This window comes from Apodemus sylvaticus, chromosome 17 (assembly GCF_947179515.1).
Source record: "Apodemus sylvaticus chromosome 17, mApoSyl1.1, whole genome shotgun sequence".
Taxonomy (NCBI): Eukaryota; Metazoa; Chordata; class Mammalia; order Rodentia; family Muridae; genus Apodemus; species Apodemus sylvaticus.
In genome coordinates, this window is record NC_067488.1 from 54,581,415 (window position 1) to 54,607,626 (window position 26,212).

Genomic DNA, 26,212 nt, shown 5'->3' on the forward strand with positions numbered 1-26,212 from the left:
TGGCATGGTGGAGGTGGGAGGCAGTGATAAGGGACATGGTGCAATGTCACCGCAACAGTATCTGTATGTCATCATGCAGCGCCTGCCAGAAGACAGAATGGTGTACCCAGCTCTTCCTTAGGCCAAACTGACTCCATAGTTCATCCTCCTAAGGTCAGAGGTCAGCTAAACCTCTGCAAGAGTCTCCACTCCAGATCAGCAAAATCCTGGGCCTCAGATCATACCTCAGCCTTGCAACAAGAAGTGTTTCTGAATGAACTTCCCGCCTCACCCACCTCACTGAGTCATTCCCAAGCATGTTACAGCAAGAAAGGCCCGAGGCTCCCCCTCACCCAGGGAGTGTTGCCTGCGCCCTATCAATCCTGCCCTCAGACTCGGGGGTGGACACCCTAGACCTACTCTGAGCCTCCTGGCATCTACTCTAAACCCCACATCTGCCCAGGCTTCTGGCTCTGTCCTATCCCCTCCCTCCCCAGCTGTGGTAGCCTTTCAAGATAGCACCCACTTAGCTGTAGCTCTGGATGATACTAGGAGGACAGGTCCAAGGACATGTTCCCGACACACAAGATGGACAGAGAACTGTTTCATTTGCCAGTCAATCCTCTGGCCAGACAGTGAAACCCCCAGGCCTCTGCCTACCCACTGTTGGCCTTCACCTGGCCCTCAAGATGAGGCTGGGCAGCTAGGACCCCACTGCTGGTCCCAGAGTTTATACTGGCAGATATTCCCAAATCATATTGCCATGCGTGGGTGCATCGTTGAGATAAGAAACAGGTTCATCTCAAGCACAAACTCCATTATGTCTTTAGATGGGAACACCAGAAAGCTAGGCAGGTTCTGGTTCCTGGTAACAACAGGTCTGGAGGGGCTAAACCCTGGGCCCAGGATAGAGGCAGAGGGGTGTAGACCTCCCAGAGCTAGAAGCCTAGTGGAGAAGACAATGAGACAGAGCTTCATCTACATACAGTCCTTGACAGTGAAGATTTAAGGCAAAGGTGCTGGCCACACCTTGTACATCACCCGGGGCCTCCTGCACAAGGCAAACATTATCTAAGTAATTACTAGGTTTGAAGCAGCCATTGTGGGCTGGCCAGCCCTTGACAAGACTGACTAGAACAGTCAGCCCACTCTAAAGGTCCCCAGTATCAACTGCCTTCCACGGCAGAGTCAACGGGTTAAGAAAGCAGGGGTGGAGGGCTGAGCATGCGGCTTGGCTGACAGATAGTTGGCCTAGCATGCACAAAGCCCTGGGTTCAATCCCCAGCGCTGCATATACCGGGCATGACGGCAAACACCTGTAATCCGCGCACTGCAGAGGTGGAGGCGGGAAGAGCAGAAGTTAAGAGTCATCCTCAGTTACATAGTGAATCCGACACCAGCCTAAGCTACATGAGACCCTGTCTCAAAGGGGAGAGGGAAGGAAGGGAAAAGAAAGCCAGAATGGACAACCATCAATATGCCCCTGACTTTGGTCCACTCCTAGGAAGTTACCCGAAGGGGAAAGACAGAAACCCCAGACCATCACAGAAGGCATAGATCCTAGGCACAGTCAAAAACTATCCCAGAGCGATGCCATTCCACCATGTAAAATGGAACAGCAGAGACTTAGTCACTGAAACCTCACGGTAGACTTGTAGTGAAAAGAACCAGTCATGAAATAGTTTATACAAGGTGACTGTAAACACACACACACACCCATGTGAATACCTACCTAGAAAAAACTCTGTTAAAACTCACTACGTTCGTAATTATCCTTCCTGGGTGGTAAGGAGTTCTTCCTTCCTAAGTTACTGTGTTAGCTGCAGAAAAGTTAGTATGTTATTACTGGTGCCAGCAGGGCCTGGATGCTACACCTGCCTTGCACATCTCTGTAGAACAGGATCCTAAAAGTCTGTAAGCTGCCAGGCTGTAGACCTGAAGGCCCCATCTGGGTGCTGCTACCCCTTAGGAAGAAGGAAGCCATTTTGCTGTGGCTGAAGCTATAGTTCAGTGAGTAGAATGATTCTTGGGGCCTGTGGGGAGGTAGGTAGGGAGTCCTCAGGCCTCCTACAGGGGTGAGGAGAGTCCTGAGCAGGCCCTGTAGTGAGGGAGATACTCCCTTTTGTCCCTCCAGTTCCAGTTCCCTTCAGAGAACCCCTAACATCTTGAAATTAGTCCCCGCAGTAGCGTATTTCACACCGCTGGACCTTGGCTGATTCGACTGGGTGATAAAATTAGTTTTTCAAGAACAGGAAGTATGGGAGACTGGGAAGAGAGGGGTTTGCCTCTGACCAGGATTCAACCAGAGGCTCTCTGAAAGCATACATTCATTCACCTCATTTGGCCCGACCCCAGGACATCCCGAGATCACAGTGAGCCGTCAGTAGGCATCAGTATCCAACTCCAGAGAGGTGACGGTCATCAAGAGCCCCAGAAATAACACATCCTTAGATGGATGGCTGAGGAAGGTTGGGTGCGTGGAAGAGGTGATGCCCACAAAACACACAAGAAGTAACAGGGATATTATGGTGGTCCAGAGTTCCACTCTGTAACATGAGAAGCATGTATCCCAGAGACAGGTGAGGCCCAGATGACATAGATGCCTGGTTCAGGAATCTACAGTAGAAGAACACAGTGCCCACGTTGGGCCAGGCATCCACAGCAGTGTTCTGTCAGAGCCGGGGCCGCACAGCACATGGTTGTACTTAACACCACCACACTGTCCACTTCTGACGGTCCTGTGAGCTGTGAGCTGAGCCACAGTGAAAAACAGAGAGATAGGGCCAGAGAGATGGCTCAGCAGTTAAGACTACTTGGCTGTTCTTCTAGGGGAATCAGGTTCTATTCCCAGCACCCACATCAGGCTGTTCACAACCACCTATGACTCTAGATCTCGGGGCTCTGATGCCCTCTTCTGGACTCCGTGGGTACTACATACACATGGTGTACATATAAATGTGTAAGTGTACACATGTACTCATAAATAAGAATAAGTAAGTCTGAGAGAGAGAGAGACAGAGACAGAGAGAGAGACAGAGACAGAGACAGAGACAGAGAGAGGGAGAAAGAGAGAGGAAAGCAGAGGTTGAAATAGTGACTCAATTGGTCCTTTAGTAAATGCTGGTGTTAACCTCAGTGCCCCCAGACTGTGCTAACCCAAACAACAGACTTCTGGGCAAAAACCCACAGCTTTCCTCTTACCTCCCAGGAACTCCAGGTATTTGTCCTCAGCATGCCCCAGAGTGGCCCAGCAGCTAGCCAAGGCAGTGCCTACCCAGGGATCCCTGGCCAGAGGAACAAAGACAGCCCTCCCAGCCCAGGTGCCTCAGTTCCTGCAGAGAACAGGAAGGGCTCTGTCTGACAAGCCTGGCCATGGAAAAGTTTAGCATGATTTTCACACTATTCTATGTGTTTCTGGTTCAAAAGAGACCAGGCCCATGAGCTAAAAAAAAAAAAAAAAAAAAAAAAACAGGAAGGGGAAAAGAATTCTTGCTACAAACACATGGATCTTCCAGACCAAACCGGGGACCCGGATGGCTATGTCAACCCCAAAGCTGCCAGTTTCCTGTCTAGGAGGCCACTTTGGCTTGCTGCCTCCACTCCTATAGCCCCATCCAGCACTGGTCATTTTCCGTTTAGCACAAGATCGGCTCCAGAAGGCAGAATCCATCCCTGCCTGCCCTGGCCTGGCTCCTGGTCTCACCTGCCCAAGCACATATATGTTCACGCTGGGGAACTCATGCAGGCACAGGGTAAATCACCCCAATGGATTTCCTGCCCTGTGCACATGCGTGCACCCCTGACCTGCGATGACCACATGCCAGAGAGACAGGAAATTTCTCAGAACAATAAACTTTCATATTTTCCATTCTCCCATCTTTGAAGGTTTGAGGGACTTTCGCTTACACAGTAGAATTTTCCATGCCTCAGAGAGAGGTCTGACTTCTGCCATGTCCCTTGGCTTTGGGACACAGGGGGAGGGCACGCTATTGTCCTAAATGCTCCTGCACCACTTCCGTGCTCTTGGCCATGTGACCAGTCTCATCCCCTTTCTAAAGGACCCCCGAGAGCACAATATTCCCTCAGAACCCAGCGCACCACCATTTCCTGAATTATTTAGGAGTGGGAAGTCTGTGGGGATGCTATCAATAGGGAACTCACACTGTGTGACACTTATTCGAATTAGGGGACATTAAAGGCATCAAGCTTACAGGTCCTTCAGCCTATATTTCAAGAAGCCTCCTTGGTCTTCATGTACCAGGAACACTGAGCCAAACTGCTAAACGTTTTAAATGCCAGTCAGAATGCATTCCCAGGGGTTTGGGACTCAGGACTTAGTCTTAAGGTGGAAGGTTGCTGGTCATGGCAAAGGGCTGCACAGGGGTGTCTTTGACCACGGGTACCCCTTAGAGAAATGTCTATTACAACTTTCATCCACATTGCCTTCTCGCTGACTTGGCTGTACACTCTGAGTACCACTACCCTTGCCAGCTAACAATTTGCAAGTGTTTCGTAGCAGTACTTAAGATGTTTTTTATTATTTTTCATTTTACTCATGTGGGTGTGTCAGGGAGATGGGTATTTGCACATGAGTGCAGGTATCCCTGGAAGTCAGAGGCATGGGATCCCCTAGTGCTGAGTCACCGGCATCGTGAAGTCCCCAGTGAGGATGCTAGGAATTAAACTGAGCCCCTCTAGAAGCACAAGAAGTGCTCCTAACCATTGAGCCATCTCTCCAGCCCTTTTAAAGGTTTTCAAGTGAGATACGTTCTCCACACTTGTTAAAATATACATGGCAAAGAAGACAGTCTCCCAAGCCACAGCCAGTCACCTGCAGGACTCCTGGTTGGGTAATTATTACCTAGGAGAAAGGCAGGAAGGGAAAGGGGAACTTGTGGATGCTCTAAGGGACCTAGAGGTATCAGTAGGGGGCCAGAGAGAAGAGTACAGCCCAGATGTCACCTCCAGAAGGTCCACTTACATCTCCTCCCAACAGGAGACACTTTCTCAAGGAGCCTCTGCAGCTTCTGGCTTCTGACCCCACACACAAGGCATCACAGAGGAAAACCCAGAGTATACTAGTGCAGCAGTGTCTCTCGGAGGAACTGTGGGGCTGCCACCAAATCACTGCTCTCAGTCACTGCTCTGGAAGAACACTCTTATCTCCTAATGCTAACACTGCTTACTGGTTTATTTGAATTAGCTGCTGTTAGTTTACCTTAACCAAGCGTCATTTAGATTAGATATGAACCACATCCTCAAACGGCTTTTAAATAAAGACACAGAACTGATGGAGGAAAGACTATTGGGGGAGGTGAGGCTGGTTATAATAGTTCTAGGTGTAAACTATTTGAGTAGCTGAGGCAGGAGAATGGCTTGGAGTTTGAGGTTGGCCTGGACTATATAGTCAGTCTGGACAAAGCAAGGATGATAAGAGAGGAAAGGGAAGGGAGGTTGGGGGAGGGGGAAGAAAGGTAGACAGAAGAAACTGAGAAGGGGGAGGGGTCAGTAGGGAAAGGCACTTGCAACCAAATCAGATGGTGTGGCCCAAGTTTAGTTCCTGGGACCCACATGGTAGAGAGAACTGACTCCCACAAGTCATCCTCTGGCTAACCTCCACATGTCATGGCACACACATGCTATCCCCAAATGAATACACACACACCCCATAGTCCAGAGGTAGACAGCCTCAGAAGGCAGTTACACAGCTCAGCATGAGCACCTCATGTTTGCTTCCTCAAATCTCAAAAGGAACTTCCTGGCCTGAATGCTAACACCCAGGGAGAAATTCACATCCCTGCACCTGGTGCCTCCACCCTGAAGTCCCCAGCTTCCCACAGCTGTTCCTCACACAGGAGCACACAGAGACCCAACCCCCAGCCCCACGTCCCTACCCCTATCTCTACTGTTAGCCCTTCAGCTCTGTCACTCACATCTATCATGTTATCACTGCTATCAGTGGTCCAAAATGCACGTAGTCAGACTCCGAGTCTCAGTCCCTGGCTACACGCATGCTATCCCAGCCCGAACTGTTATCCTTTCAGGATCACCCCTTCTACAAAAGAGGTGCACTAACCCCAAGACCAGGGAACCTCAGAGAAGGGGGAGTACAGAGGGCAGGGAACGGTCCGATAAGATGGGTTGAGGGGGGAGGGTGGGCAGGAAAGTGTCACTGTGCCAAGGACAAGTTCAAACCAAAGATGTACCGAGCAGAGAAGGCAAAGGCGGCCCTACTGGGCATCTAGGCCGAAGACAGCATCACCCAGTACCTGGGCCACACCTTAGAGTGAAAGGAGATGTAGTATATTCCGGTACCTATAGGATGTCATCCACCACACAAAAACAGACACAGACACAGACACAGGACAGACACACACACACACACACACACACACACACACACACACACGCATGTACCCCATGCCAGCTTAGTGCAGGGTGAAGCCAGGGACTGAGACACGGAGTCTGACTACATGCATTTTGGACCACTGATAGCAGACAACTTTGCAAAGCCACCCCAAGGCCACCCTCAGTTTAACTACACTCTTTGGTTCAACTACCACAGAGGTCCCAGAATCGACCCTCCTTCAGAACTGTGCCAACCAAGCAGAAATCCCCTAGCCCTGTGGCCGTTACCCTTGCTCACAGGACATCCTAGCGGCCCAAGGTCTCCACTGGCTGCCAGTGAGGCCTCCCTCTTCTAAGTGGACAGACATCCCTGATATCCTGGTATGTTGGAAGCAGAAAGACGGACAGACAGACACAAAGACAGAAGAGTGGGGCATCCAGCCCCACCAGAGGAAGAGGCTATTCAGTCCCTCCCACCCAGTCTAACCAGTGTGGCACCCACAGCCACTGGTGCTATCATATCCCAGGCAGCACCTCTAGTGGCCCTCACCATCCTCCTACAGACAGTGCCTGCTGGTCCTACTCCACTGAGGAAATTGACAACTGCGATCTAGCCACCTCAGGAAGATAGACCCTGTCTTTAATACATCACATGACCCAGGGGGCAAACTGAATCCAAAGGCCCAAAGCCGAGGCCATACACCAATCTCTGAGCCACCTTCTAAACCCATGTGCTCTGCCCACCTCCCTCTGGATAGCCACTTCCTGTGCCCAGGTCTGGATAGAGACAATGTTACCTCCCTCTCATCTCCAGAACCCTAGCTGTGGGTAAAGTGGTCTGGTGGGACATTGGAGACGCAAGGGATGGGGGCCTAAGAGAGCCAGTCCCCCCACCCCAGAGAGCTGTTCTCACCTAAGAGCTCTGCAACCACTAATCCCTAAGCAAGGATCCACAGCTATCCTTTGGTGGGAACCAGCAACACCCAAGCATCCCAATAGAGCAACCCCATGGCTCACAGGAAGCCAGGAAAACCCAATGCAGGGACAGAGGAAAGAGGCTGATATAGCCTGGGAGAACCATGCTTTATCTCCCCTCTGTCATTTGCTAGCTAGTGACCTGGGCACACAAGGTTGTCTCTATGTCTGGAAAATAGGGAGTGATCATTCTGAGGAAAAGGCCCCAGGCAATCGGAGCTCAACCTGCTCACCTAAAGTTCACTTTCACGAACAGCACCCCAGGAAAATGCAGGTACGAAGCCCCCAAAGACAACACACCTGTTCTAACAGCTCTGGGATGTGACATGCCACATACTGTGTACGTTTGACACCTGATCTCAGCTGACAAGTTCAAGGAGTTCAGAGCCAGCCAGACTCCTCTCTCTCATTCAGGGATCCTGAGGTACTAGGAAAACAGTCTGAGGCCATCTCTCAGAAACCCTCTGTGCCCTGCAAGATGCCCCGGAGGGACTTAAAATTGTGTTGGAAAGGCTGACTGAGCACAAATGCTTGTGCACAAGGATCCCTGGCCTTTCTCCGGGTCTTTAAGAGATCAGATCCTACTGTAGCCACAAAGACAAGAGGCTGATATGGGCTTTCTCACTTTTAGACCCCAAAGGTAAACACAACCCAAAAAGGTAACCGGATCACCAAGGTGTCCCCAAGTTCTTACCAGAAGCAAATGTGTGAGAACTCAACTACAGTTTCCTGAAGGAAAAAAGAAAGAAAGAAAGAAAGAAAGAAAGAAAGAAAGAAAGAAAGAAAGAAAGAAAGAAAGAAAGAAAGAAAGAAAGAAAGAAAGGAACTGGCTCTGTCCTTTCCAGTCAAGCCCTCAGGCACACAAAGAGAGACGGAAGATGCCTCTGGGATAGCCTTGCCTTCAATCCTGTGTGGAGCTGCAGATCCTTGACCTTTGAACCCCTTCAGATGCTCTACCCTGGAACCCCTTCAGATGCAAGGCTAGTTCATTTCAGAAACAATTCACAGACATTGGCTGAGTGGCTAGTCTCTCAGACCCTTCCAGTGGAGGCCCTAGCTCTCCATGTCTCCTCAGGTGACCTCTTCTTACCCTTCCAAGAACAGGCCGCCATGTTAGGAGGCATCAGGAAGCCAAGGTCTTTCACTGCGGCCTATCCCTACACCACACCAAGAATTTAATTCTGGCCATGTATGCAAACCTATGTATTCAGGTTACAGGACAACAAGAAGAAAAACTTAGTAAATTATTTCCCCCCCAAGGCTACAAACTGAAAGAGTTGTGCCAAACTTATGAGTATTTTCCACACGCTCGGCCTCACAAGATAAGATCTACCTCTGTTTGAATCCCAGTGCTGGCAGGGACAGAGGCCTGTGGCACAGGGCCACCCGCCACACCCCAGGCACATACATTGCTGCCAGGGGCCCCCACCTTTCACCATCTACTTCCCTAACAGGTTTCTGATGGCAATGTGTCAGCCCAAACCCAAGTGGTCTTTTCAATAGTGACAGCAGATCCTGGATGAGTTCGGGTGTCACCAGGAGCATGGGCCAGTTTGAGGCAAGTCCTCCATATTGCTCTCTGACTGTTGTCAAGGGCCTTCATGTTACTGCCCTGAATTCTACCTGCCTGCTATTGTAGGGCAGGTGGGGCTGAGGCAGGTAACCAGCTGTATCCTGGTGCTTTGTGGCTGGTGGTTGGGCCATGTCCTAGGTTCTTCCTTCTCATGAAATGACCCACAGAGACATAGCATTACTACCCAGCAGTGACAGAGATCCCAACTACCAACACCCCTGAAGGTGCCAAGGCACACACCCGGTGAACATCTGCATGACCATGTGCATGTGCACGTACACGTACACACACACACACACACACACACACACACACACCACACGACAGCAGCTGAGCCTTAACCATTTCTAACCCTGCTCCTAACAATGGTGTTGCCTATTCATGAGAGGGGCCCATGGATTCCAGCTCTTATGGAGACCCAGGACCTATGCTGGGCTCACAGTAGTCACACCACTAACCTCAGGTCCCTGACTCAATGTGCCATTGGTCACCCCCTCCATTCTTCTCTGGGCATCCCTGTCCCAGGGGCTAACTCACATAGCCCTTTCCAGCTTCCAGTCCACTCAGTCTGTGGTCCCCAAAATGAGACCTGAGCCCTATCCTGATCACACACATCCTGTGCACCATGCCCGACTGCTGTCACAGGCTCAGTGCCCTGTGTGCCTTGCCGTTGCTTATCACGGGGACGGGATGCTGACCGTGTTGCCTCCATCCTGAAGCAGTACCACAGGAACTGAATGTGCCCTGACAAGCCTGTGTGTCAACTGCCACTGACGCTCCCGTCTTCTGGGATCTGATGTCCTAGCAGGGCATATCTCTTCCCTGCCAATCACACTCCAAGGCACACCCTCAAGGGGCCAAGACCAGCCTCCTGAGCTTCCTCTATTTTCTTTCACCCTTGCAGCAGCAGCAGATGGGACATGACACGGCCATTGCTCTAAACGCCCTTGACAAAGCCAATGGGCCATAGGGTCAGCCCTCTCCAGATACAAGGAAGCCTGCCACTCCAGGTCCCCCCACCAGGTACCTGCTGCCCAGTCCACACTGCACAGTCCCCCTCCTCCGCTATTCCTTAGATTCTTCCTGCCCTCCCTGAACATATCTCTGTCTCCACCCATCTATCTCTATCTATCTCCATCCATCTCCAGAAGGCCTGGGACTACACTGACTTTGCACACAGTAGGTATTCAATAAGAAACATTAGCTGGGCATGGTGGTGCACACCTTTAATCCCAGCACTCAGGAGGCAGAGGCAGAGGCAGAGGCAGAGGCAAGTGGATCCCTGCCTGATCTACAGAATGAGTTCCAGGATAGTTCCAGTACATAGGCAATTCCAGAGATACAAGGAAAGATCCAGTCTCACAATAAACAGATAATGAATAAATATTAAATGCCAAAATTAACACCAAGCATGGTGGCACATGCCTTTAATCCCAGAACTTGGGAGGCAGAGGCAGGAGGATCTCTCAGTTTAAGAGATCAGCCTGAGCCAGGCAGTGGTGGTACACGCCTGTAATCCCAGCACTCTGGGAGGCAGAGGCAGGAGGATTTCTGAGTTCAAGGCCAGCCTAGTCTACAGAGTGAATTCCAGGACAGCCAGGGCTACACAGAGAAACCCTGTCTCAAAAAAACCAAATCCAAAAAAAAAAAAAGAGAGAGAAAGATCAGCCTGGTCCACAAGAGTTCCAGGACAGCTAGGTCCATTGCACAGAGAAGCCCTGACTTGGAAACTCAAGATAGATAGATGACAGACAGACAGACAGATAAAATTTAAACACTCCAAATTATCAAAGCCCTCAAACAGTTAGCTGGTTGCCCAAAGCGCCAAACTCTTCTGAGTGGTTTGTGTCACTGAGTAAGACCAACTCTGCCAACAGGGTGGTTTAAGCACCTCTAATTCTTTGCTAACTGTTGGGTTTTACGGGAAATATGACACGGCATGTCCAGACCATGCCTGGTACAACCATCTGCTCATTTCCTTGTTTGAAAAGTCACCGCGATATCCTGTATTTAACCGGGCAAATATGCTCTACAGCCGATCAAGCCTAGACGATTCTGCACCGAGCACTCCCCAGCGGGGCAAAGAGCTTTGTTATTTGACTGAGTTCTGATGTTTTCTGACATGTCTGAATGACTCCTCAGCCAGTCTTTTTGACCCTACAAATCATACTTTTTCCCACATCCACAAGTCTGTGACACACATTAATAGCAGTGGCAGGTTGCTGTGTTGTTGTGCCTTCCTGCCAACAGCCATGTCTTCTGAGGCGAGGCTGAGGCCCTGAACTACAGATACCTACATGTTCCAGGTGTGTTTAAAATGTCAATGCTGGGGGTTTACAAGAGGGATCAGCAGGAAAAAGTGCTTGCCACCAAGCCTGACAACTGGAGTTCAATTCCTGGGACCCACCTGGTGAAAGGGGGAGAACCAATTACCCAGAGTGTCCTCTGACCTCCACATGAGCACTGTGGTACACCACATCCACTCACATTCACACACCAACTAAATAAATAATTAAATAACTAAATAAATAATACAGTGTCAGCATCACTAAAAAACTAAAAACAATAAAAACAAAAAAACATTGTGGGGAAAGTCTTCAGCACTTGAGTTTCTCAGCTGGTTATTAGAAAAAGGCTAGCCGGGGGTGTTGGTGGCGCACACCTGCAATCCCAGCACTTGGGAGGCAGAGGCAGGCAGGTTTCTGAGTTCAAGGCCAGCCTGGTCTACAGAGTAAGTACTAGGACAGCCAGGGCTATACAGAGAAACCCTGTCTTGAAAAACAAAAACAAAGACAAAAAAAGAAAGAAAGAAAAGAAAGAAAAAGGCTAGCACAACTAACTTTCCCTGCATCCATAAGAAAAAGTCCCCAGCACAGAATAGAAAATGGCATCCAAACACCCCACATAGGAAAAAAAAAGAGCACCAAGGAAGACCAGCATGCAAAAATGGCAGCTATCTGAATTATGAAATGCAGACTCAAATATGTTTTTAAAACAGTTCTGTCTCTGAGGAGTACAGAACCATCAACATTTTTTTATAGTGAAAAGGGTCATGCCTTCTCCTGCCCCCAGGTACCCACCTCCCCCCAGACCCCCAGTCCCTCACTTGCCATCCCCCTAGTCCCTCACACCCGCCCCCCCCCGCCTCCCACCCTTCCTGCCCCCCTGCCCACCCACTCCCCCACCCCACCAGTACATCCCTCTCCTCCACTGGGCCCCACCACCAGGTACACCTCCCCAATCCATCAGGCTCCTCCTCCCAGGGATGAGGGCTCACAGCCCTTCCAGGAAGCCAGGCTGCACATCTAGCACTTCAGGGCAGTAATAGCTTCAAAGGCTTTAGGGCATGGCTGTAAATACTGTAAAGCCAATTACTCGGCACTGAAAGCAGTGTTGAGTGAGTCTGAATCAACAGCTTTCCCACACTGTTCCTTCATAAAATGCAAGAGTCGCCTCCGGGGGAACCCAGGCCTGGTCTGGTCTCTTCTTTTGCTGGCCTGCTGTTGAGACCTGCAGGCCTTGCAGTCACAGCGAGTCTCTTCTTTGAAGACTGAACCAGCCAAAGGTCTAAGGGCCTCACGCACATCCCAACCGATCGATCAAACGGCAGTGGAATCGAATCAGTTTAGCAGCTCACCCCTCAAACCTCTTCTCTCAGGTGGGGTCACGGAACCCCTGCCCCACAGATCACAACTCTGGGCCTCCAGATCTTTATGCGGAAACTTCCAGTCATCAGAGGAACAGTAAGAATGTGAGAGTTTTGAAAGCTGCTGAGAGCCAGAACCAGAGGGAGTGATCACCACACAGTGATGTGCAGAGAGAGGCACATGAGACCCAGGTTCACGGGATAACACATTTCAGACAAGAGTCCCTGATGGCCACCAAGCAATAGGAGCCCTGAAGCACCACAGCTGTGGTCACACTGTGTGCATCTACACAAGTTTCACAAACCACCCGCCTGTGAGTCGATCCATTGCTGACACACAAATGCCCCTGTTCCCAGCATGGACCTGCTCCCCTTTAAACACTCTGTACTTGGGCTCAGTGGTTATGTGAGAACTGACTGTGCTTCCAAAGGCCCTGAGTTTAACCATCTGTAGTGAGATCTGATGCCCTCTTCTGGTGTGTCTGAAGATAATAATAATAAAAATTAAAAAAAAAAAAAACAAAACCACTCTATACTCTCATCAGACCTAGGCCCAACCATTTTGCCAAATTTTCTACTCTATTTTATCTAGAAGACATAATCCCAAAGGAAACAGAACCTACCAGAAGCAGCCACAACCCTGGTTAATAACTTATGAGTGTGTTCCAAGGTGGTCTCTCCACTTTCTCTCCAACAGATAGGTCGTGACCAATGCCATGCTGGGTCACCATACTGCTTCAAAACCAAGCCCTGAAGTCCAACATGATATCAAGAAACCATTGGCAGGGAACCTATGACCCCGGCCCCTCCTGCTTAAGACACCCAGCCAACAGTACAATGAGACAAGTGGAAGACAGACCTTCCATTCTATCCTATCCCATAACCTCCTGCCCACATGACACATGGACTCGGGACTCCAAACATCTGAGCCTCCTCCCTGGCATATTTATTGGTCAGTGGCCTGTCCCAGCTGACGGAATCCACACCTGTGAACTCCAAGCAGCCAGGGTCCCTCCCAGAGCCACTAGGGCCCCTTCATGGTCCCTCAGCCCCCACTCAAGCCTCTCCCCTCTGGGTCTTCCAGCACCAGGCCTTGTTACACAGCAGGTTTGCTGCCAAGCCTGTGATGGTTGAGCTGGCACTTCCCCTCCTTTCTGCCCATCCTCCTGCACCTCCCCACCAGCCCTGAAGCAGACTGCTGGTTCTCACACTAAGTTGAACAGCCTATGAACAAACTCCCAAATTATAAGCCCTGAGTCTGGGGACCGGAGCCGAGATCAAACAGGGTTGTGCTTTTCAAAGAGTCACCTAGAGGCAGCACACATGAGTCCATTGTTATTATCTGGAGGAGACAGAAAAGCTAGACCAAGGGAACCCCAGCCATATTATAGGGTGACTCAGGGACCATCCAGCAATTTCCAACGGTCCCACCCGGGAACTAATTGGCACATGGAGCAAGGAGTGACCTTTGATCCTTCCAGACAGCCATGCATGCAGCAGGCTTACTAAAGAACATCACGGGACAAACCAGACAACTTGGATAAGCCCATGGCCAGGTTTTAACAGCATGATTTGGGAGAAGCATAGACAAACCCTACATCTGAGCCTGAAGCAGCCCAGGCTTGCTCCCCACAAACCCGCTGAAGAAGGCAGTGAGGGGCCTCCTCCTCCTCTGCGGACTTGAGTAGGGAGCATGCCCCCACCGTGCAACCAATTGCAGCAGCAAATGCCAAGATAGTTCCCCAGGGCCTGCCCAAATGTGTCTAAGCATGCCCAGGCTGCTATTGGCGGGTCCCCGAGGCTCTCTGGGAGTCCCAAGGGAGCAGCTCCTGCCCACAGGCCACTCACCTGACACAGACACCTCCATGAGTGCCTCCAGTGGCCGGTTGTTGTCCAGATCCCGACTGAGCTGCAGCTCGCCCGTGGCAGGATCCAGCAACAGCAGGCTCAGCTCATTGCCTTGCAGAAAGGTGTAATTGAGGCTGTCAGATAGGTCAGGGTCGTGGGCCGGGATGCGGCCGATCACGCCACTGGGGAAGCTATTGGATTTATTGGTGACATAGTTGTTGAAGAGGATCTGGAAGTCAGGCAGCTCTGGTGGGTTGTCATTCTGGTCCAGGAGACGGATGTGCACGGTGGCTCGGCTTACCAGAGGAGCGGACGTGGCCTGCACCACCAACATATAGTCCCTCCGGACCTCAAAATCCAGCTCGACCAGAGCACGGAGGTCCCCGCTCAGTAGGTCCAGCTGGAAGACCTCGGGCACATTGCCCTCCACTATCTGATACATGATCTGGGCATTCGGACCTTCATCCGGGTCATTGGCCCTTATTCTCGCCACCACTGAGCCCACAGGGCTGTTCTCCTCCACAAACAACTCCAGCTCATCCTTCTCAAACACTGGGGGGTTGTCGTTAATGTCCAAGACAGTCACCTGAATTTCCACAGAAGCACTGAGGGGATTTGGGTTGCCCCGATCTACAGCTAGAGCCCAAAGGTTGTACACGGCCACATTCTCTCTGTCCAGCCGGCGCTGGGTACGGATCACACCAGATGTGGGCTCAATGTAGAAATCCCCATCGCCGTCGTCCCCACCCTGGAAAGTGTACAGGAGGCGGCCATTAGGGCCTGAGTCCCGGTCTGTAGCAGAGACCTGGAGGACACTGGTAGATGGGGGGGCATCCTCGAAAACAGAACCCTGGTAGAAATCTCGCAGGAACCTGGGCGCATTGTCATTGGCGTCGAGGATAAGAATCTCCAGAGAGGTTGTGTCTGACTTCTGAGGAATGCCATTGTCCTGAGCGGTGATGGCCAGCGTGTAGGCAGCCTGGTCCTCATAGTCAAGTTCCGTCATGGTATAGATGGTGCCGGTGTCCGGGTCAATGCGGAACTGCGGTACTGGATCCTCTAGCACATAGGTGATGCGGGCGTTCTCACCCGTATCCTCATCCGTGGCACTGATGGTGGCAATGGAGGTGCCCACGGGCCGGTCTTCGCTCACACTGACCGTGTAGTGGGAACTCTGGAAGACTGGCCTGTGGGTATTGGCATCGGTGACGTTGATAAAGACCTGTGCGGTGTGTGAACGGGTGCCATCGGACGCGGTCACAGCCAGCACATACTGCCGTTCCTGCTTGTAGTCCAGGGGCAGTGCCAAGGTGATGAGGCCACCACCGCTCTGGCTGCTGAGTGCGAAGCGGTTGCGGGTGTTTCCACCGGTCAGCTGGTAGGTGATCACACTGTTGGCATCGCGGTCTCGAGCCCTGAGGGTCAGCACGCTGCTCCCGACAGCCGCATCCTCATTCAAACGCAGCTCGTAGACGGGCTGCGTGAACATGGGGTCGTTATCGTTCACATCCAGCACTGTGATGGACACGCTGGCGGAGGAGCTCATGGGTGGTGAGCCGTGGTCCACCGCTTCTACTCCAAAGCTATAGTGTTCTATCTCCTCACGGTCCAGCTCCGCACACACAGTAATCCAACCGGAGCTGTTGTGGATCTGGAAAGGGAAGTCCGGAGCAGAGGCGGGCTTCTCAGAGTCCACACTGCTGCCCCCCAAGATAGTGGAGGCTGTGTCCACCAGACGATACTGCAGCCTGGCGTTCTCCCCTGCATCGGCATCCACCGCTTGGATATGCAGGACCGAGTGGCCGAGGGGCACATTCTCTAGCACAGCAGCCTGGAAGGGGCTGCTCACAAAGATGGGTGCGTTATCGTTCACATCCAACACCTGCACTGAGACCAGCCCTGAGGAATTAATGAGAGGAGGCCGGCCCCCGTCCTGCGCTTTGATGCGCAGGGTGTACTCCCGGATGGCCTCGAAGTCCAGCGGGTTGATAACATCCAAGCTCCCACTAAGTGAATGCAGGTAGAATTGACCCTTCAGGTTGCCACTAATGATGCTGTAGTGTATGGCTGCATTCTGCCCCTGGTCCCGGTCAGTGGCCTGGACTCGAAGCACAGCAGTGTTGACAGCTACGTCTTCCGGGACTTGAACCACATAGCGCTTCTCACTGAACTGGGGGTAGTTGTCATTTTCGTCTTCTACCACTATGTGGACGGTGGCTGTGGCACTGAGTGGGCCTGGATTGCGACCCTGGTCATTGGCTTCTACCAGCAACTGGTACTCAGCCGCTTCCTCACGGTCCACGACAGCCCGTGTGCGCACGACACCCGATCGTGCGTCTATCTCAAAGACACCACCTGCGCCCTCCAGCAGACGATAGCGCATGTTGGCGTTGGAAGGTGCATCCCCGTCGGTGGCACGGATGGTCAGAACCTCATAGCCTATCTCGAGGTTCTCTCGAATTCGCTCTCGATACTCAGACTGCTCAAAGACCGGGCTGTGGTCGTTAGTGTCACTGACAGTTACAGTGAGGTAGGTGGCAGCTGAGCGCCTCGGGGAGCCGTGGTCCACAGCACTAACTTTGAGTACGTGAGTGTCCTTGGTCTCGCGGTCCAGGGCGCGGGCCGTGGTCACTGCACCCGTGGCGGCATCGATGAGGAAGTAGCCATTAGAGCGTTCATCGAACAGCGCCTCCATCTGGTAGCTAAGGCGTCCTGCCTCGCCTTCGTCTGGGTCGTGCGCGCGCAGTTCGATGACCGCAGTGCCCGCAGGCTCATTCTCAGGCACTGACACTTGGTAGCTGGGCAGCGGGAACTGCGGGCTCGTGCTGCTGCTGCCCGCGCCCCGCCTAGACCGTCGCACCACCCCCGCCCGAGGTTGGGACAGGTTTGGTGACGATGGCGACACCGAGGGCGACTCTGAGGGCGTACCGGAGGTCGCCTCTATTACCATCTCTACCCAAACGGCGCCTGCCGCGCGTCCCAGGGCGCACACCAGGCGCAGCCCTGCTGAACCTCCCGGCCGCAGGCAAATGGGTCCGCGCCTGCAGCGGGTCCCTGCGACTGGCGGGCAACTGCAGGAGGGAAAGTTGGTGATGGCCTCAAGCACCGAAGTCAGCGAGGCTGCGCCGCCGCCTGAAGCCGGGAAGCACAGCGCATCTCCGAGCCCTGGCACAGAGCGGACGGCCTGAGAACGCAGCTCCGCACCGCGGGCCGAGCGGCGCAGCAGCCGGACCCCACAACGGGCACCAAAGGCACGTGCCCTCAGTACCAGGCTCGGGGCCGTCGGGGCGCCGCGGGCGACCAGCCGGACCTGTAGCGGCCGCAACCTCCCGGTCAAGCGTGCACAGCCCTGGGTCCCCGCGCCTAGCCCAAGCCGCCGACCCGCCGCTGGCCCCTCGCCGCTCACGTCCAGCATCTCCCGAGGCGAGCGTGTGGTGTCCAATCTGTAGATCCAACCCGGTCCGAGAGCGAAGGCACGGGCCCCGCCGGGCACCCGCAGCTCCCAGGCGGCTGCTCCCAGCTCCAGAGCTGGCAGGGCGGCGGCGGCGGCCAGCAACACCAGCGCGGGCAGCACGCGCGGCGGTGACGGCGCCATGGCCCGGAGCCGCAGCCCGAGCCGGGCGCCGGAGCACAATCCATGCACCCGGCGCACCTCCGCATCCACCCGGCGCGGCCGGGGGGCGGCTCCCGCGCGCCCAGCGCCAGGCCCTCCGGGCGGCCCGCGCTCTGCCTCCCCGGGGGCCCTGGCGAGGACACCGGGGGCCGCGCGCCCGGCCTCCCGCTCAGCTTCCACTTCGAGAGCACTTTGCGAAAGTTTGCCAAGTTGGTTTCAAGATGGCTCCTCCGCGCGTCCCGGGAGGGCGCCGCGCATCAACCTGCAGCAGCGCCGGCTCCAGGCGGCTCCAGGTGGCCCCAGCACCGACTCCGCTGGGCGGGCGTGGGAAGCTGGGCGGGCCCGGGGCGGGGCGGGGGCTGCGATCACCACATTGCCCGCAGACCCCGGCGACCGATTGCTGGCTGGGCGGTATGCTTTGCCAGCGCCCCCGCCACTCTCTCTCTCCCCGCCCCCGGCCCCGCCCCGCCCCCTCCCAGTCGCTCATTGTTCAGCCTTGGCAGGGGGAGGATGAGGGAGGGAGCCAGCCGGGAGGTGCGCGCCCCATGATCTCCATGGAGACGTGGGGGCGCGACCCTGGCGGGGGCTGGACTCCAACCCCTCCCTTGCGTCCTCCGCACCCACCCTCCGCAGGGGACAGGGCCCTGGGGGTGCGGCTCTTTAGGTCCCGGGCCGCGGCTGCCAAAGAGTCGCTCATACAGTTCTTTTGCGCTGAGTACGGTTCAAACCTCTCATTGCACCTGGTAGGGCTGATCTACGAGCCGCCCCTGGCATCGTGAAGGTTAGATCTAGGGTTCCCAGACACTGAGGTGCTAGAAAACTTTGGTAGAGTCGACGGTGGCAGGGAACTGGAAACTGTTAGACTCGAGTCTCACGGTAGCTAAAATGCTTGACTCCAACGAGTTCCTTAGATTTTGAAATCTAATGGGCAGCTAACCGGATTCGGTCCCACTTTGTTTAAGGTGCGACATTTAAATGGAAAGAAAAATAATCTAGTTTGGAAGTGACAGTGGGAGGGTCCTTGCTCCCCAGGGCATACTGTGGGCCCTGAACATTGGTGGAGAGAGCCACCTGACACCAAACCACTAGTTACTGCCCATCAGGGGACAAGCAAACACTGAAGGGACAGGCACCGTGAGTGCCTGGGGAGAACCAAGAGAAGGGGGCTGGAGCACCTGTGGAATCGAGGCGTTCACTCACGCCCTGCGTGAAGGGGTGGGGCGTGGCTTTAGATCTGCAAGACAACGCCTTGAATCCTTAGGAGCACACCTTGAAGGAGGTGCTTCAAAACTAGGGAGGGGGGGCGGAGCTTTCAACATTTTCCCCACCTCCTTGAACGGGGACCAAGCCCACCGCAGCCCCAGCACCCACACACTGAGGCAGGCCTCTTGCCTTTGAAAGATTTTTCCTGCTGTGATCAATTGAAGGAGTGGGACCCTGACGGCTGCTTGATCACCATTAGAGTTGGGTTTTCTAGGTAGTCAGGGCCCAGCAGGATGACAACAGGACACAGGGTGGCTTTAAAAACCATCAAACATTAATAGCATATATTTGTACTAATATACATATATATGATATTACAGTATATATATTATCATACATATAGCATAGTTTATGTCATAGATGAATCGCCGGTTTTTCTCAGTAGCTGAAAATGATCTCACTGGGATCAACAGAAGACATTACACTGACCTGAAGGTAGAGTTGTGTTTGGACCCTTGTAAATCTTGGGAGCCCTGCTTTAGAACTGTGTATGAGGAGAGCAGGGAAGGAGAAAAAAAACAAATTTAACACTTAAACGTGACAGGGCCAGGACCACTTTACCCCAGTCTGCTCTTGGGGGTGCACTTGCAGGAAATTCGAGGTTCTGGAGCCTCAGGAAGAAGAGTTCCAGGGATGTGGGAGGGAGAAAGCTGGAGAAACTCTCTCTCTCTCTCTCTCTCTCTCTCTCTCTCTCTCTCTCTCTCTCTCACACACACACACATGCACACGCACACGCACACGTATACACACACACAGAGTTCGTGTAGCAATAGGACTTTAAATAGGGTAGGTTGGGTTTAAATAAACAAAATTCAAATGCAGCGAGTAAGTTGGGTGTGGGTGCTTTCCTGGAATCAGACACCTGCGAGCTGAGCTTCCAGCTAACATTTCCTGGTCCCAGGGATCAGGCCAGCCCACAAGAGCAAATCTGGTTGACAAGCTGTCAGCAGAGGCCAATAAGAGTTTTCTGTTCACAGACAGGCCGGGAGCAAGTCCCAGTCCACCACCAGGTGGGGGCCAAGGGTGCCCCTCTCTGAACCTGGCAAAGTTCATTTCCCAGAGCTATGAAGTGCATAAACGACACCCTCTTTCCCTGTGCACATCCAGGCCCACAGTTTTAAAGGGAAAGGATAAAAGACAGGCTGCAGCTTGGGGTGGGGTTTCACGGTGGTCCAGTGGCATCCAAGGGACAGAAATGGGGTGTAGTTCAGCGACAGAGATAGAGCACCTACCCAGCATGCTCCAGGTCCTGGCATCTAGTCCTAGCACTACAAAACATAATAATTTAATAAAATATGCATGGGGTGGGGGAGGGGGAGGGATTGGGGGAGAGGGATTGTAAGGGTGGAACTGGAAGGGGTGGGGCTGTGATGGGGATGGAAAATGAATAAATAAAAATTATTGGAAAAATAATATGCAGGTTTCACGTGAGAACAAATGTCATCTGTTGGGGGGGAATATATACTTCCATAACAGAATACATGTTTTGTTTTTAAAAAAGAATTATTTGTTTATTTTATCTATATGAGTATACTGTAGCTATCTTCAGACATACCAGAAGAGGGTATCAATCTCATTACAGGTGGCTGTGAGCCATCCTGTGGTTGTTGGGAATTGAACTCAGGACCTCTGGAAGAGCAGTCAGTGTTCTTAACCACTAAGCCATCTCTCCAGCTCGAATACATACTTTGTTATGTGTTCATGGCTAAGGAGAGGCAAGGGCTGTGACTTTTAGCTCTCATCACATTTCCCACTGAATCTGTGCTAGACAGTGGCCCAGTCTGCCAGGTAATTACTGAAAGGAAGACACACAGCTGGGGCTTTGTAGCGGGATGTGGACTGGCGTGGGAGGTAGCCTCATCCGGCACCGCCTGAAGGATGCCCCTAGCCTGGGTTTCTAGCTGGCCGCCATCCTGCTCAAGGAAGCAGTCCAGTCATTCTCCTGCCGATCCCTTGAGATTACTACCTGAGGCCATCCTGTTCACCATGATTTAATGTGTGTGGATTTGCTGCCACCACGCCCAGAGGCGCAGGGGGCTGTAACTGATGTTTCTATTTTGCAAGCATTCCAAGGTATTTCACATCAACTCTAAAAATAGAAACAATAAAAAAAATAAGCAGGAGCTATGAATTTCTAGAGTTGAGTATGAGTTTAAAGTGCTTTTTGCCGGGGGCTCAAATTGAGACATGAATTCTGGACTGGGTTCCTTACCTCGTGCATTCCTGAGTTAGCTTTGGAACAGGCAGCCCCTGCTAAGAAACCATCCCGAGGAGAGAGTCCAGGTGCAATGCGATCTGCTCCTCTGCTTTTAAAATTCACAGAAAAAAAAAAAAAAAAGACTTCGGGAGAGTAGAACTGAGCCCATCCACCCTCCTGACCCTGGCAGCCCTGTGTTCTGAGAGTGGGGAGCGGAGTTGATTCATGGAAAATCGTGAAATTTGAAACATGAAACAAAAACCGAGCCTTGCATTAATGAGGATGCTAATAGAGGCAAGAGAACAGAACGAAGGGATTTAGATCTTAATCAGCTATGTCTTCCAGCCTGGCTTCTCAGGAAACACTAGGCCTATGACAAAAAAGGAAAAATATTTTCCTGCTAGTGAGGCGCCAGAACCAACCCAAACACTGGCAGCGCCATTTCTACCTCAGCACAGGGTGTGGTTTCCCTAGACCCCTACATAGGCACCTCCTGGGACTGGATCCCTCGGGTGTCGCCTGAGATCCCAGCCCCTGATCCACCTGTGTAACTTTTAGGAAAGTCTAGGCTCCAAAATAGATCTGGAAGGATCCAGGATATCACAGCTGGGTACCTACGCAGAAATGGAGTCTGCACTGACTGGAAATGAGGTGAATGCGGGCCGACGAATCTCATGTTCAGAACCTCTTTGTAGTCCCTCTGGGAGAGAGGGCTATGTGTTCCTCAACCCTACAGTCCCCTCCTTCCCCTCGGCAGCTTGCCTCCTTAGGTCCCCACTGCTCACCTTAGTACACTCTGTACAGGACCTGTCTCCAGGCTGCACTGACCCCTAGTGGCTAAACTGTGTCTCTACACCTCAGAACATCCCAAGTTGTCACCTTCTGTTCCACACAAGTACTCAAATGCCTGGAGAGGGCAAGGACAGTAGCCTCTCTGGGCTCCAGGTTGTGGCATTGAGAGCCACACACCAGATGGAGTGTGAACTCCAAGAAGCTTAGACCTGCACCTCAAGTGCAGCCACATACTTCTGGGATCCCTGAGCCCCCTCGAGGTCTGCAGCTCAACAGTTCCCAGCCCTACTGTAGACAGTGGCAAACTAAGGTTCCGCCCTGGTGTACTGTCAGACCTCATCGCTAGGCCCAAGGACGGAAAGTGAAGGGTCAAACCATGTGCCAATGCAGCGGGAAGGGGTCAGTTGCTCAACCAGTGGGAACCCACAGAGAGAGTCAACTGGGATGGACTGGAAACTTCAGAAAGTTGCACAGACAGTCATGTGCAGTCAGAACAGCACCCACCTGCCTGGGCCACAGAACCAAACATCCCTGTTCCTCTCTGTCTCTAGCGTTACTACCCCTGGCCCCCAACAAACACACACTCTTGAGGTTGACACCGAGAAGTAGCACTACCTTGCTTGACAGCATTCCTTCCCTACACACCTCCTGTTTGCATGAAGACAGGTTTGTGTAAGGCTTCCTATAGTGCAGTAGCTGTGATTGGTGACCGTCTCTGGCTACCAGTTACACTGTGGTTCTAACAGTTTTGTTTTCTGCACAAGAAGCTTTGTGAGATCTTAACATTTTGAAAAGAAAGACCCTTGCGTGGTCATGACGTCACCTTTTCTGAAGTTCATGTCTGGGTCAGTGAGTGTATTCACCATCAATTCCACATTTTCATTACCCAGGGAAACCTCGAATCAAGGGCAGTCTCCCACACCCTAATCCCCCTCTGCCCTCAGACCTACTGCCCAACCTCCTGTCTGGATCCATCTCTTCTAGAAGCTTCCAAGTAGTCTCTCAAGGCTGGCCTGTGCCTGGCCTCTGTCCCTCAGTGCAGCCTCAGTTCTCACCCCTTCCCTGAAGGCTTAGCCTCGGTGCTGTGGGTGTTTCACAGTCCAATTAGCCAGTTATCAGTGGACTGGGGCATTGACTCTACTTGTTAAAAATAATTAATTACTATCATTATTAATTAATAATTGTTACTAATTATTAATTAATGTTGATTGTTTGGAATCATCTCCTTCCCCCTTCTTTTTGCTTCCTTGTTCTTTTCCCCCTTTTCCCTCCTCCCTTCCCCCTTTTCCTTTTCTCCTTTCCTTTCCTTTCATCCTCCCTCCCTCTCTTCCTATTATTCGTGTCTTCTTCCTTCCTTCCATGTTAGCTTCAAATTCACAGGCCTCCTGCCTCAGGCTTTGAAGTGCTAGGATTACACTACATCTGACTCTCCCCTTTGAGCACAGGGTGCAGGGGGAGAACAAGATGCTGTTCTCTGTGCAAAATTGCACATAAAATCTTTAAATTTATTCTTTGCTTTCCCATTTTTTACTTTATAGCTATGACTCTGTCATCAATGGCTCACGGGGGACTTTCCTTGGGGACTTTCCTTTGTCCCTGGCGAGTACAGGGAGAGATGCTGAAGCTGACCCGGGTTGGCTGGTGAGGTCTGAGAGAAGCCAGTTGCCTCTGCTTCCCTTTTTCCTGCCTGGTGTGGCTGGACTTAGGAGACCACGGAGAACATAAAAATGGTCACATTTGGGCTGGAGTTTTCGGGCAACTCAGTGGGTCTTGTGGAGTAGAAGTGAGGACACGAGATTGACATCAGGATCTCTCACCATCTGGAATGAGGACAGAGCAGTCAGTGTCTGGGTAACTGAGATAAATGCTATAGCCCTGCCCAGTCTCCCTTTACCCCCATGTCTGGCACACACTGGTGCTTCTTCAGTCAGGAAGCCTTGTCTTGGGTGAAGCCCGGGGGTGTCTAGTGACCATTCAGCCAGGAAGCTGGCTTGAAGAACTCAGGCACCCTACCTAAGGATGCAGAAGATACTCTGACCACCTACCTGCTTCTGGAAGGAAGTTGTGGCCAGTGGGCACATGCACAGCTGTGGGCCCTTTCCTGTTGATTTCTTTGGCTCATGTGTAAATGTGTAAAACTTCTGGAATACAGGTGATATAGACAAGAGTAGTTTGCTCCGTGATTCTACAGAGGAAAAGAAAAGTCCAGAGAAGGTAGAGCTGACATCCAAATATGAGGTATAGTGTGTGTGTGCACACGCGTGCATGTGTGCGTGTGTGCGTGCGTGTGAGTGTGTGTGTGTATGTGTGTGTTGAGGTCTCATGCAGCCCTGGCTTGCTGCACACTCACTTTGCAACTGAGGGTGACCTTGAACTTGTGATCCTCCTGCTCTGAAAGAGCCCTGGGATTGCACCCATCTGCCACCCCACTTGGCTTCTACTAGAGATAGAAACCAGGGGGCTTCATGTATGCTAGGCCGGCGTTCCACTGACTGAGTTGTAGCATTAAAAAAATAAAATGATCGCTTCTCGGCCTTTTGGCTAAGATCAAGTGTAAAAAACTAAAATGAGGGTTGCAGAGATGGCTCAGCAGTTAACAGAAATGGGTGCCTTTTTGAGAAGAGCCAGGTTCAGTTTCCTGCATCCAGGTCCAGTGGCTGACACCTGTCACACTTGCCTGTCACTCCAGCTCTGTGGAATCTCAGGCCCTCTTCTAGACTACTCAGGCACTGCTCTGACACACAAGTACAAACACACACACACACACACACACACACATACGCACACTCACACATGCCCATGCACCTTGTCTGAATCATGAGCTGAATGACACTTTATGCTGGAGTGAGACCCTGTTTCAAAAACAACAGCAAAAGTTAAGAGGACTGAGGCACGTATCTCAGTAGTGCTGCCCTTACCTATTAAGAGAGACCTTCATGCTAAATGAAAGTGTGTGTGTGTGTGTGTGTGTGTGTAGACAGACAGACAGATAGACAGACAGACAGCCATAGTGCTCTAGCCCCAAAGCTAGAAACCACTCCAGTTGATGCTGCCCCATATGAGTTGCCTTCCTGGGACAATGATGGCCATATCCAGGAGACCAAGGCATGGAGGAGAGTCCAGCACGTGTGACAGGTTGCGTCCAGTGATCAGTGACTGGAGATTCTCCCTGTTCAGGTCTCTGTTACAATGGAATGTCCTCCCCACCTCCCCACTGCTGTTTTCATGACTCCTAGTGCCCGAGTCCAGCCGCCTGACAAAGATGTGTTAGAGACAGAGTACAGGCCTCCTGGCTTTGGTCATAGGAAGAGGGTAAAGGACATTTGCCAAGTACAGGGAAGGAAGGGCCAACCTCTCTAAGATGCTGCGACAGAATATGTGATGGAGTCCACAGACTGCCCAGCTGTCAGTATGAACAGAATGCCTTGAAAAGGAGAGTTCCAGTTTGAAAAGAACTGAGGGTAGGTGGGCCCTGCATGGCTTCCCAGCAAGAAATCCCAGCCTCGGAGAGCCACCAGTGCTTAGGGGCTCCATGATGCAGGTCCCCCCAGGGAAAAGAAGCAACCTAAGGAGGTCCTCTTTCCAGTGAAGACTCATCCTTACAGACTCTGCCGAGCTTGCTGAAATTTGGGCAGGGGAGGATCTCTAGGGCCCCACCGGCACTGCTGGCAGAGGCTGTGGTCCCACGGGGCACAAGCAGTGAGTCAGGCTGAGATGGAATGCCATTGAACATGCTGAGATCTGCAGCTTGGAAGAGGAGCTCAGACCCTGCCCTGATCAAAAGCGAAGAAGATGGATTAGGGCAGCGCAAACAGCCCAGAGCCCCAGCCAGCCAGCCTCTGGGGGCCAGGGCGGACATGCTTTCTGTGTTCACAGAGCCAGAACTGCACATCCAAGATGACGATCATGGCAAGCTACCACCTGCATGGCGAGGAAGAGGGGGACCCAGGAGGTTATTGGCAGAGTGATTGGTTCCTT

General features: G+C 52.3%; 1 protein-coding gene across 1 annotated transcript in view; it reads right to left on the minus strand.

Annotated features, from left to right (window-relative positions):
- Celsr1 (cadherin EGF LAG seven-pass G-type receptor 1) overlaps positions 1-18,401 on the minus strand; it is a 135,377-nt gene extending 116,976 nt beyond the window's left edge. The window contains exon 1 of the mRNA XM_052160518.1: positions 14,370-18,401. Coding sequence (XP_052016478.1) covers positions 14,370-17,964 — 3,595 coding nt within the window. The 5' untranslated portion in view covers positions 17,965-18,401. The remainder of the gene's footprint in view (positions 1-14,369) is intronic.
- Between the last annotated feature and the right edge of the window lie 7,811 nt (positions 18,402-26,212).